The sequence below is a fragment of the Equus caballus genome, chromosome 8 (genome assembly GCF_041296265.1).
Source record: "Equus caballus isolate H_3958 breed thoroughbred chromosome 8, TB-T2T, whole genome shotgun sequence".
Lineage (NCBI taxonomy): Eukaryota > Metazoa > Chordata > Mammalia > Perissodactyla > Equidae > Equus > Equus caballus.
In genome coordinates this window covers 87,250,378-87,261,605 of record NC_091691.1, presented here as the reverse complement: position 1 = coordinate 87,261,605, position 11,228 = coordinate 87,250,378, and the positions used below count along the sequence as shown (strand labels likewise).

General features: G+C 45.7%; 1 protein-coding gene across 5 annotated transcripts in view; it reads right to left on the bottom strand.

Annotated features, from left to right (window-relative positions):
- Positions 1–270: 270 nt before the first annotated feature.
- Positions 271–11,228, bottom strand: part of TNFRSF11A (TNF receptor superfamily member 11a) — a 51,326-nt gene continuing 40,368 nt past the window's right edge. For 4 of the 5 annotated variants that reach the window (XM_023647935.2, XM_023647934.2, XM_070275805.1 and 1 more), the window contains one exon: positions 721–1,211. In XM_023647935.2, coding sequence (XP_023503703.2) covers positions 865–1,211 — 347 coding nt within the window. In that variant the 3' untranslated portion in view covers positions 721–864. Of the gene's footprint in view, positions 1,212–11,228 lie in introns of all 5 variants that reach the window. The other variant, XM_023647933.2, reaches the window with a different exon arrangement.

The following is an 11,228-nucleotide window of genomic DNA, read 5'->3' as shown; positions in this document are numbered from 1 at the left end:
CCCAAGGATTGACACAAACCTAAAAACATTCAAGGGGGAAAATGGGGTTTCCCTTTCTCCTTCCTTCAGAAAAACGGAAACAGAAAATTTTTCAAAAACTAAGAATCTTTCCACTTGTTCCCTGAGCCTCCCTCCAGGCTTCACATTTCCAGCTTTTTCCCCAAAGTGCTTAGTACAGACAACCCCTCCCTCGAGAAGCCATCGCCCAAACACAGGCACCTACTTGTGAGAAGGGGTGCGAAAAATATGTAAAGACCAGGACCCTTAGGAGAATTTTCAAGAAAATCTTTAAATAGTCAAAGGGGGGGGGGGGGCGGGGAGTAACAAGAACAATGCTAGGAAAGTTATGAAAGTGACATACAAATATAGGGGGAAAAATACAAACCCCAATAGAGCCAGATAGCCATAAAAAGAGATGTCATAGAGACCAGTACTGATGAAATGATGGAAGGAGGGTGGGAAAGGAGAAAGAAAATCCATAAAAGGAGGTAAAAAGTGGAGCTACCAAAGAGAGCAACGTGTACCTGTGTCATTAGTTGGTATGTGACTTTGGACATCAGCAAATGGTAACAACTAATGCACGTTTTTAAAAAGTCCCCGATTCTATGAAGAGCAGGTGGGCAGAGAACGTCAGGTAATTTGACGCAGATGTACCGAATGGAGGCGCGGAAAGGCGCAGATCGGGGCCCCGCCCCCTGCTCCCCGGCCCCGCCCAGGTGCAGGTGCTAGCGGCCGGCGCCGCCGGGTAAGGATGCGGTCCGGTTCGTGCCCGCGCAGAGGGCGGGCTGGACGGCCGGGGGGTCGGCACTCCGGCGGCATCGCGGATCCGAGGGGCGCCGTGGGCCGCGGCGGGTCCCCGGCCGCTCAGCGCCAAGCCCCGGGCGCGCGGGCGTCGGCCTCGCCCTGCTCCTGCACCGGCCGCGAGGCCTTGTCGGGCTCGGGGGCACCGCGCTCCTGAAGCCCCGGGCCCGGGCGCGCCTCGAGGCCGGCACACGTGTCCGGGAAGCGCGGCCCGAGGCCCGCGAACGAGTCACAGCGCGGCGGGCTCTCCTCCTGCACCGGGCGGCCCACCGGCTCCCCCGCGCCGCTGCCCGGCGCCGCCGGGCCCTCCTGGGAGTTCTGACTGACGTAGACCACGATGATGTCGCCCTTGAAATTCATCACCTGCCCGCTGGAAATAAACGTGGAGTTACTGTTTCCAGTCACATTGCCTACAAGGGAGAGGAAGAGAGAACACGCAGAGGGTGAGTCAGCAAGTCTCCGTGAGAACTTGGTCTTGTGAGAGGAAAGTTTCCCCAAGAATCGGGGGCGATGGCGCCCCAGTGCGCTCACAGGCTGTTCTGGAGCGGCCCCTCCTACCGACACGGCTCCTAAACCGCATCGGGCACCCCCAGCGGCTCCTTCATTTGTCATCTCACCAGGCCTGACTGCGGCCGAGGAAGGAGGGAGGGGGAGAGAGAGAAAGAAGATAAGAGCAGAGCAGCCAGAAGAAGCGAAGGGAGAAGCCCAGAGACGAGAAGCAAGACTAATGGCCATGCGCGAGTTTTGAGTTTGCCACCGGGACCCTGGGAACAGAGCACACCCGGACTGTAGAAGCACAGACAAGATTCAGATGTTACCAAAGGGTGCGCGCGCGATCGATATGCAGCGAGCAGCCCACGGCCCAGCCGTGGTCAAACGTGTCAGGAAGGGAAGCGAAGGCTGGAGGGAAGGTTGTTGCCTGACAGGACCCTGGAGGCCACCTCAGCCCTGCCCTGCCTCCTCTCTGACCGGACCCTCACATCTGAGGCCTCTGTCACCTTGGGTGCCTTTACACTTCCCACCCTCCATGGAGGTCCCTAACAGCTCAGCCGTGGAGGGCCATGGGGCCACCCAGGCTCAATTTAGCAGAGGTTGATCAGTTTCCTTTTTTTTCTTTTTTTGATTCCAGGAACAAAAGAGATTCAGAAAATCTGGGGGGGGGGGGGGGGAGATCAATCCTTTAAATCACTCTTCTGAACCCTGAGGGATGTTTTGCCCCTAGGAGGTTCTATCATCACTTCTTTGTGGATGACTGGATTGAGCCAGTCTCTAATTAACGGGCCTTTTTAAAAAACAAATAGAAAAGTTCAAGTGTTAGGAAACTCGCTACCTCTTATTATTCTTCTATTTTAAAGACTGATGCTCTAGAAATGTCCCCAGGGAAAATAAGTGCCACAAACCAAGCAGATGCAGAAATGCCCCAACACTCAGCCTCACAAACAGAATTTTTTAGTCTGACCAGGGGAGGTGAGCATCAAAACGACTCATTATTCATCTCCCTCATCTTTTTTCTTCTCTATTGTGACCCAGCCTAATAATAATTTATGCAAGTGAAATTAAGTTTCTGTCACTACTCCACATGGAAAGATGTTCCCTGACTTTGGAAGGCATGTTTTGGATGGTCTGACTAAAATACAAAGGGCATACAGGAGATCCCTTTGGGGGGCCTTCTCTCCACCCACAGGGTACCCACAGAGAAGCCGAGACCGAGGCACAGAGGCCCATGAACACAGGGGTTTCAATGTGAGCAATAAATCCAAAGTCACACGGGAAGATTTGAGACTCATGCTGTTTCTCCCCTAGCCAGTTGTATGGGGGTATATTCCAAGATGGGTAGTGGCAGGGATTTATTTGCTTAATAACCCCCTAAACAAAATGGGGGAGGCCAGCTAGTATTTCCATTCACCAGCTAGCCAGATTGACCCACGTTCTCCATTCCCTCTAAAATGTACCGACAGGTGCTCATAACAGACAGCGTTCTCTCTAAGCTAGGCGTCTACTCTCTAGCATGTCTGTGCCTTCTTGCTCCCCCCAGTTACTAAGTTAGTTCTCAGGTCTGTTTTTACCAGTTGAACTCATTAGGAAATCTAACTAAATATCTATTATGTAAAGTGGTGAAATCTAAGTGTGAAAAAAAATGGGAAACGTTTCTATGAAAACTAAAGTGAATGCTTTCCAAGGACCCAAATAAAAGTGAGACACTAAGGGTAGAACAAAAGAAAAAACCAACAAGCTGCTGAACTGGTGTGGTGCTGTGGGCAAGGCAACTGCTGGAAAAGGGAAAAAAACGAAACAAAACAAAAAACAGTAAAACTCCAGAAGGGTTTTGCACTGAAATTTGTTTTGCAAATGTCTCTAACTTCTCGCTCTGCACTAAAGAAATAGAAACCGGAAATTCAGATGGCATGGTTAATGTCAAAATGGTTCAGGAGACTATAACCTGCCGATACAGCCTTATACTAAAAAATAATCAGTGTGTGAATGTAAGTTATATGTTTTAAGTTAAAAAAGATGTTTAAGATGTGAACTTGAAAATGACTTTTTCAAGGAACTCAGCATCTGCTGACCAAGAGCTGATACAAGGGCTTTTGTCGCAGCAGAGTGAGTGAGCATGTAACACCGAAGCCTTCCTATTGAGAGGTCACTAGTTAGTTAACAGAAAAAAGTCAAAGTGAGAAATCAAAACCAATGTGTATATACCATAACATTCTATTCTGATCTAAAATATACCATGTTTGGGGCCAGCCCCACGGCCTAGTGGTTAAGTTTGGCACGCTCTGCTTTGGTGGCCCAGGTTCAGTTCCCAGGCACGGACCTACACCACTTGTTGGTGGTCATGTTGTGGCAGCAATGTACATACAAAATAGAGGAAGACTGGCAAAGATGTTAGCTCAGGGCGAATCTTCCTCAGCGCAACAAACAAACAAACAAAAAGGGGCGAGCCCTGTGGTCTAGTGGTTAAGTTTGGCACACTCCACTTCGGTGGCCTGGGTTTGCAGGTTTGCATCCCAGGTGCAGACCTATGCCACTTGTCAGCCATGCTGTGGTGATGACACACATACAAAATAGAGGAAGATTGGCACAGATGTTAGCTCAGGGCTAATCTTCCTCAAGCAAAAAAAAAAAGGAATTTTTTATTTTGAATGTGATTTCACCTCTTCTTTGTCCTCTTCATATTGAGATTTATAAATTAATATCATGGTATATATGATTTCTCCATCATTTTAAACTTTACTTTCCAACAAATTGTCATCATGAATCCATTGTTGTGTAAACTTCTTCCATGTCAGAACCTTCAATTTGTCTGAACTCAGGTAAAAACCCATGTTTTTACTATCATCTTGCACATCAATTTTCATATGAAGAATTTCATTCCATGGCATCACTTCATGGCAAACAATATCATTGATAGATTCTATAGGATCTATATTCTTATTTTCTATTTTTTTCCTAAAAATGGCACTCAAACCCTTTTGCCTAAGAGATACGTGTAAACATTTCAGAATCCTGATTCACAGACTGGATCAAGAATATTATTCTTGTGGGGGTGGGCAGAGTTGGGGAAAGGACAAAAATAAGACCTTTAAATTTCCTGATGATTAGGATGTAAAGAAAAGTTACCTAGAAAGAATATGAGATTCTCAAACAATTTTATTCTTCACGTTTCTTTATCAAAGGTACAATGATGGAAACCACCTTTGTCAAGTCCAAGTCCATTCCGTCCATGCTGACTTTTATGAGACTAGGAGACTGGTACAGACTAAACTTCGTTAAAAAAGTCTACTGATTTGCCTATGACAATAAGTGGCGGGAGCCATCTTCATGTGTGTGTGACCTGTGCAGTCACACAGGGCCCTGTGCTCTGAAAGGCCCCACGCCTGCTTTAATGTTCTACTGTCATCAATTTGAAATTCTTGTTAATTTTTGCACAAGGCCTCGTATTGTCATTTTTCACTGGGCTCTGGAAATTATGTAGCCAGTCCCAAGTGGCACGCAGCACTTAGGAGTATTGCTCTGGGATTTTTTTCCCCACTGATGCTCTAATTTTAGCATCATTCTTTTTGGAGGTAATGTCTTATAAGTGGGACACGTTTTGATATTGCAGAAGTGTTTGCCAATCTCATTTTCTCTATGGATGAAGAAGTAAGTGTTGAGTAAGACACTGGGTTGCAGAAGCTATCCACTGGGGCTCCTCAAATACGGATCCTATGTTGCCCTGGCCTTATCAAGCCATCTGTCACTTGCTGTAAATCGTTCAACACAAGCTTTCTGATACAGCATTGAGGCTTGTCCCTTTGAGAAAAGGTCTACTGACTATCAATTACTCCTTTAATGCTTTGCCTACAACCTCTAGTTTTGGTTTCTTTAAAGTGGAAGGAGAACTAAGTCACTTGCCAAGCAGTCTAAGTACAGAATCTTTCTAGGGTTTTATTCCCTTCATCTTTCATAGTTGTTTCACCCACCTCAACTTCAATAGCAAAAACCTTCTAGAAACTCATTCTTTGAATCGTCCTGAAGCAGTGAACAGTTTTCATAGAAACAGTTCTCATGCTTATCAACCTCATTTTTTACCAGTTAATGTAACAGTTAAAGTTTTAAGTTAAAGCTCATACTCACAGGACTGGGAACACCCACGGTTAGTAAGCGCAACCGTTCCCCAGGTGGGAGCAGAAAGGCCCAGGTGTTCTTGAGTGACCTGTTAACTGAGAGCCATCAGTGTGGTGTGGGCTTCAGGCGGCTTACTTTACAGAGGGAAAGGGGAGTGTAGGCTGATCCATGGCTACTGGAGATAGATTAAGAAAGCACCCGTTACGGCAATAATAGTAACAGAAACAACACTCCAAATCCAGAATTACTGAGCGCTCCCTCCATGCCAGGCTGGCTGTCCTGCAAACACCAGCAGGCAGTTACTTTGCATGTGAGCATCCCAGGTTTGCTTCTTTTTCCCCCCTCTACCGACTGACACTGCTTCAAGGATGAAGACTGTCTAACAGCCTTCTTTTTCCACGGCTTGTCGTAATGCAGACTCACCCGCAAGTAATCTAATAACATCAATGTCATCCTGATGTTTCGGTCTCTGAAGAGCAGAATGTACATAACTAGTGACTAAAGGGAGGGTGGATTCCGTGGCTGCCTGAGTACAGGAGGGTAAGAAATGGGTGGGGCAGAGGATAGTGCAGGGGTCTGAAAGCTCTGCTCTTGTCCTGGCCTGGCTCCCACTAGCTGTGGAATGTGGGACAAACCACCTGACAACTCTCCAGATCTGAGTCTGCTCATTTATGAAATGAGCATCAATTTTCAAGCCCTGCTAGCTTGGCAGGGTGCAGCTGCATATGATAAATGTTAAATGAATAAATGAATGCAAGAGAACCCGGCAGGATGGCATAAGGGTCGAATGAGATGATAGACTTGAAAATGCTTGGGAAACAGCAAAGAATTAGTCAATGCATTAGGTGCAGTGATGGCCTGACTACTCCCTGAAAGTAGTCTTAGTGCTCATGGAACTCCCAAGGAAACAGAGATTTAGGAAATGTACTGAGCAGTAATGTTATCTTTCCATCCCTATCTTGGAGGACTTGTCTTGAACACTGAAAGGCACTTTCCTCTAGAATCTAACCAACTTTTGTTTTCTTTGCTGAAATAATCATTATGACTGTCTCTGGTTTGAACATTCATCTATGTAATTCTACACCAACCCTTTCTTTTGTTTCTCGTCATGCAAGTTGGCTGTGAGTTGAACACAGCACTAGAGTAGATCAAGGTTTAGAATGAGTTGGTAATATTCTTATTCTATCATATACCTCAGTCCCAAACGCGCCTTGTTTAAAAGCAATAATTCCTTAAATGTTGCTTTCTACCTTTCAGAAGAGAATGGTTTTACATGGTCATGTGAACTGACCTGAGAGGGCAAGGCCCTGGGATGGCAAATCAACAGCACACCATGCCAGCAAGCTGCATAATCAGGTGGTTGCTGTGGGGCCTCCTTTTCAGCATGGTGGCCATGATTTCTGCAGTTGAGCCCCCCAAAGGGGTAACTCTTTCCATTGAGTGCCAAGGAAGCCCCAGGATGTTCTGATGTTAGGGGGGCCCTCTCCCTTGCTGGTGGCTGGTAAGCAGGGAATGTGAAAAGGGAAGGATGGTGTGGATGAGGCTTATCCAAGATGCCTTAAAGGCCTGAGGCTTTTATAGGTACCATTAGTCTATGTTGCCCCTGGGAATACAAGTGAAGCAAGGGCCCATCACTCCCCTTTTCCTTACTCACCTCAGCTGCCTTTCCAACAGCTTTCCTCTGCAAGGCTGCCCCTCACATTTATTTTGTTTCACTTGCAAAAAAAAGATGGGGTTGGAGGCATGTGAAAGAAAGGGGTTTCCTCACAAAAGAATCGGTGATAGTGAAAATAGCAACTTCCTGAGACAACTGGCAGAAGAGAAGGACTCATAGGCCAAGATGGCCATCACCTGCATGGACCCTAGTGTCCCTTCCCGTGGAACCTTTGGGCCGGGCTTGGCTACTGCTCTTCGCTCAGCCAGAGTAGGTGATTATCCCAGGCCCGAGTCTGCCCTTGTCCTGTGGCACACTGGACTCTCCAAGGCACGGTACACAAATGAAATCCCTATCAGCGGCACTGATTTAAGGGGAGCCCATGCAGTGGTTTAAGAGACAAGCTTCACAATCAGATGTTTGAATCACGGTTTCGTCACTGACTAGCTGTGTGGTTCTGCATGAGGAACTTGCTGATAGGATTTCTGTGAGGAATTGGGAAGATAATACACACGAAGCCCTTAGCCAGCACTTGGTAACTAATATCTATAATGTCATTGATAAAAATATAACCTTCAGGATGTCAACACGGTCTTACACGTCTCTGAACACAGGCGACTGATAGAATTCTATTTGAAGGCTAGTCAAAAGTATGATTTGAGAGCCATAATGACATGAGGATTTTTGTTTTTTTTTTTTAAGGAAGATTAGCCCTGTGCTAACTGCTGCCAATCCTCCTCTTTTTGCTGAGGAAGACTGGCCCTGAGCTAATATCCATGCTCATCTTCCTCTACTTTATATGTGGGACGCCTACCACAGCATGGCTTGCCAAGTGGTACAGTGTCCGCACCCAGGATCCGAACCGGCGAACCCTGGGCCGCCAAAGTCGAACATGCGAACTTAACCACTGCATAGCCCGGCCGGCCCCTACGTGAGGACTTTTTTAATTAGAAATTTTGAAGAGTTTCTAACCTTTAAAATGGGTTAGTTGACTTAACATTAATATTTAATGTGACTTAACTAGAAAAATTTTCAAGTAACTTGAGAGAGTTACAAATAGCATTTAAGTCAACAGAAATAATAATAAATGAAGTGCCCCATCGTGACCAGAAAGGTGTTTATATTTTGCTAAGTCCATGCTTTACAAAGTGGGCTCCGTGGAATCTCTTATTTCTCAGGCAGAGAGAACAAGCTTCCTTTTAAGAACTCAATTCCTGACAGAATTTACATTTTTAAGCAAGGCAATGCACACTTCTCTTCTCAAAAGCTTATGTTGTTTAAAATACATGAATATTAAATCACAAGAACTATAGCAAGTAATACCACCCAATTGTCATGTAGATTTTCTTCCAAGGAACAGAACTAAAAATATACACAAATACACTCAAACTACCCAGGCTACATTGAGTTCTTTTGGAATTTTTTAAAAACTTATTTTATATTTAACCCATATGCTTCTCATGTGATTTTCCTTTTTATGGAAATGCAAGCTCTGTTTTAGGCATTTGGAAGAAACTGGGTATATGACGATAAGAGAAGGGAAGCAGTATTTAATAGTTCCATTCTGAATCATGCTTGAAAATTACTTAGAATGGCGTACGAAGGAAACCCTTCCAAAATGAGCCCCATTAGAACAGAAAGAAGGCAAGCAGGACTAAAGTAAACAAAATATACAGTGAACACATTTTTCATATATTTTGAAGTAATGCATTGACTTTTAGCACTAATGAATGCTGAATATTATTACCAAAAACCAAATTATAAGACCTTTTTTAACTTGCAGAGTCAGTGAGCTAATACCTGCCTGTACCACACTTAGCTAAAAGTGAAACACAAGTTAGTGGATGGCATTTCAACAGGAGAGAGAAGAAAGTTAGAAACAGAGGACGAGCCATTCTTTGGGGTGAGGCAAGGAAAGGGGAAGAAAATTAGGGCAGGAAAACCTTTATCTGTCCTTTCAGGATGTAAATAGATGGTCAACAACTGTCATTTCAGGACAGAGTGGGACCCAGGGATGGAGACTGAGGATGGGGGAGAAATGGGGTCGGGCAGGTTCCCTTCATCCTTCAGTGTCCTTGCCTCCCAGGCTTTGGCCTTGGCGTATCGCCATTTGGATGAACCAGTTTGCTTTTGCTTCCGTCGTCTCTGCCTCCTCTACCCAGGACATCTAGGTCTGCCCAGGAGCACTAATGCCAGTCCCTTCATCCCCTGCTTAGCCCCCAGCTCCCCAGAACAGACTGAAGAAGTGGGAGGCTGAGAATGGGTTAGGGAGCAAACAGGGAGCTATGGTCTCTTGTTCCTCTAGTTATTCATGACTGGATGAATGAATGAATGAGCTTATAAACATCTACTCTCTTAACATACTGTGACTAAGCCACCTTAGGAGAGACTAGAAAGATCAGGTGTGGCGAAGGTCATGGAAATTCCTACTGATGGCTGTGGCTGCCTAGAGACGGGATGTTGAGAAAGGAGTGAGTGTGCTAGGCTCAGTGAGAAAGACTCCAAGATGAGTTAGGGAGGGCTGCTGAGGGCACGGAAGGGGCCAGTGGCCGCACAGGCGGCATACCTGCCATTCCTGGTTTAGGAAGTAGCATTTGAGCTGAGAGTTGAAAGACAGGAGGAAGTGGGCGCGCTGAAAAAGGGACAATGTGGAGACAAGGGAAGCACGTCACGGTGCAGAAGCAGGCCAGGGAGAGCTGTTCCCACTAAAAGTGGCTGGCTTTGGCCAAATCTTTGGTGGGTGAGCGGATGAAGGGGCACAACAGGCTGCAGGTTAGAGAGGGGCGTGCCGTGGAAGGCTCTGCTTTCTCAAATTATTGATTCTTTTTGTATTGTCCATTCCCTGAGCTCAATCCCTATTTGTTTTCCAAGTCTCCATGGCTCAGTGGACCCTCAATAAAATTTGATAGAAAAACAATGTGTAGCTGGTGTTAAGAACCATTGTGGGCCTAGTAAATAAACAACTCGCTCCGGCTCAGAAGCAGCTGAACCAATTAAGTGATTTCAGGGGCCAGAAGCAAGTCACTGGCCCACTAGAGACACATTAATTATAAGAAATCGTTCTTTCTTTCCCATGAAATAATTTTCTGGATACAGTGAGAATTCTCCAGACTCAAGGCGAATGGGCTTGTAACCAAGGTAACCACCACCGAGTTGTCAGGATAATACTTAAGAGGTAAATGAAGACATGATTATGTTAGGACATAACCAAAGGTATGTTTTCCCCTTTCTGGGTCTTTGCTAGTAATTCTCACTGTGCTTTGAGGGTTATACCACTGCTAAAATAGCCTTCATGTTGGGTATTGGTGGAGCTGTTTCAAGAATCATCATTCTCTTCAAAAGGATGCTGGGTGCAAAGGAGACACTCTTCCCTACCGAGGAGGTCCCCAATCCTGTCATTTCTCCAGAAACCACTTGATTTGGTTGTGAGTTAAAAAAGCAACAACACAAAATCCAAAACCCAATAAAAAGCCCACCTCCCTCAGGTCCTGAGAGCACAGTGGCTTTTAGGACATCAAATAGGATCAGGCCCCCCCTCTTACCTTCCACCCAAGCTCCATCCTATTTCACACATTTTATAGAACACAGATTATGACAGTTTTTGAAAAAAGCAATAATGAAAAAGTGCTATTTTGACCAGAAACCAGAAGGCCTGTTCATGTCGAAGTAATTATGGAGAGCACAGCACAGCCTCCAAAATCAGTCTGGCTGCTGCTTCTCCTCGGGCGAAAATGAATCTGGCCCGTTTGCCGGCGTCCGCGGGCAGGCTCTCTACGGATGTTCTGCATGGCTAAGCACCAGAAGAAGACAGAAAAAGCAGTGTAAACTTTCCGCAAATTAACACCACTTAGTTGATGACACACTTTTTTTTTTCTTTCCTCCATGCCTAGATGTTTAGTGCTGGAGAAATAAAAGATAATGAAAAACAGACTAGGGCACTTTTTTAACCCTTTACAGGGGAGCACAGATCTGGCTTTTGGTTTTATGACACTAAGTGAAAAAAAAAATCTCTTTAAATTTGGCCAGTACCATTCTTCCAAGAACTGCTGATGATTTTCATACTGTGGCAAACGTCACCTTCCTGGTGTCACCACCGGAAAAACCAGCCTGCCCCTGGCAGTGTTACCAAGACAGCCACGGCCCCACTGAGCTTCGGACTCCCCAC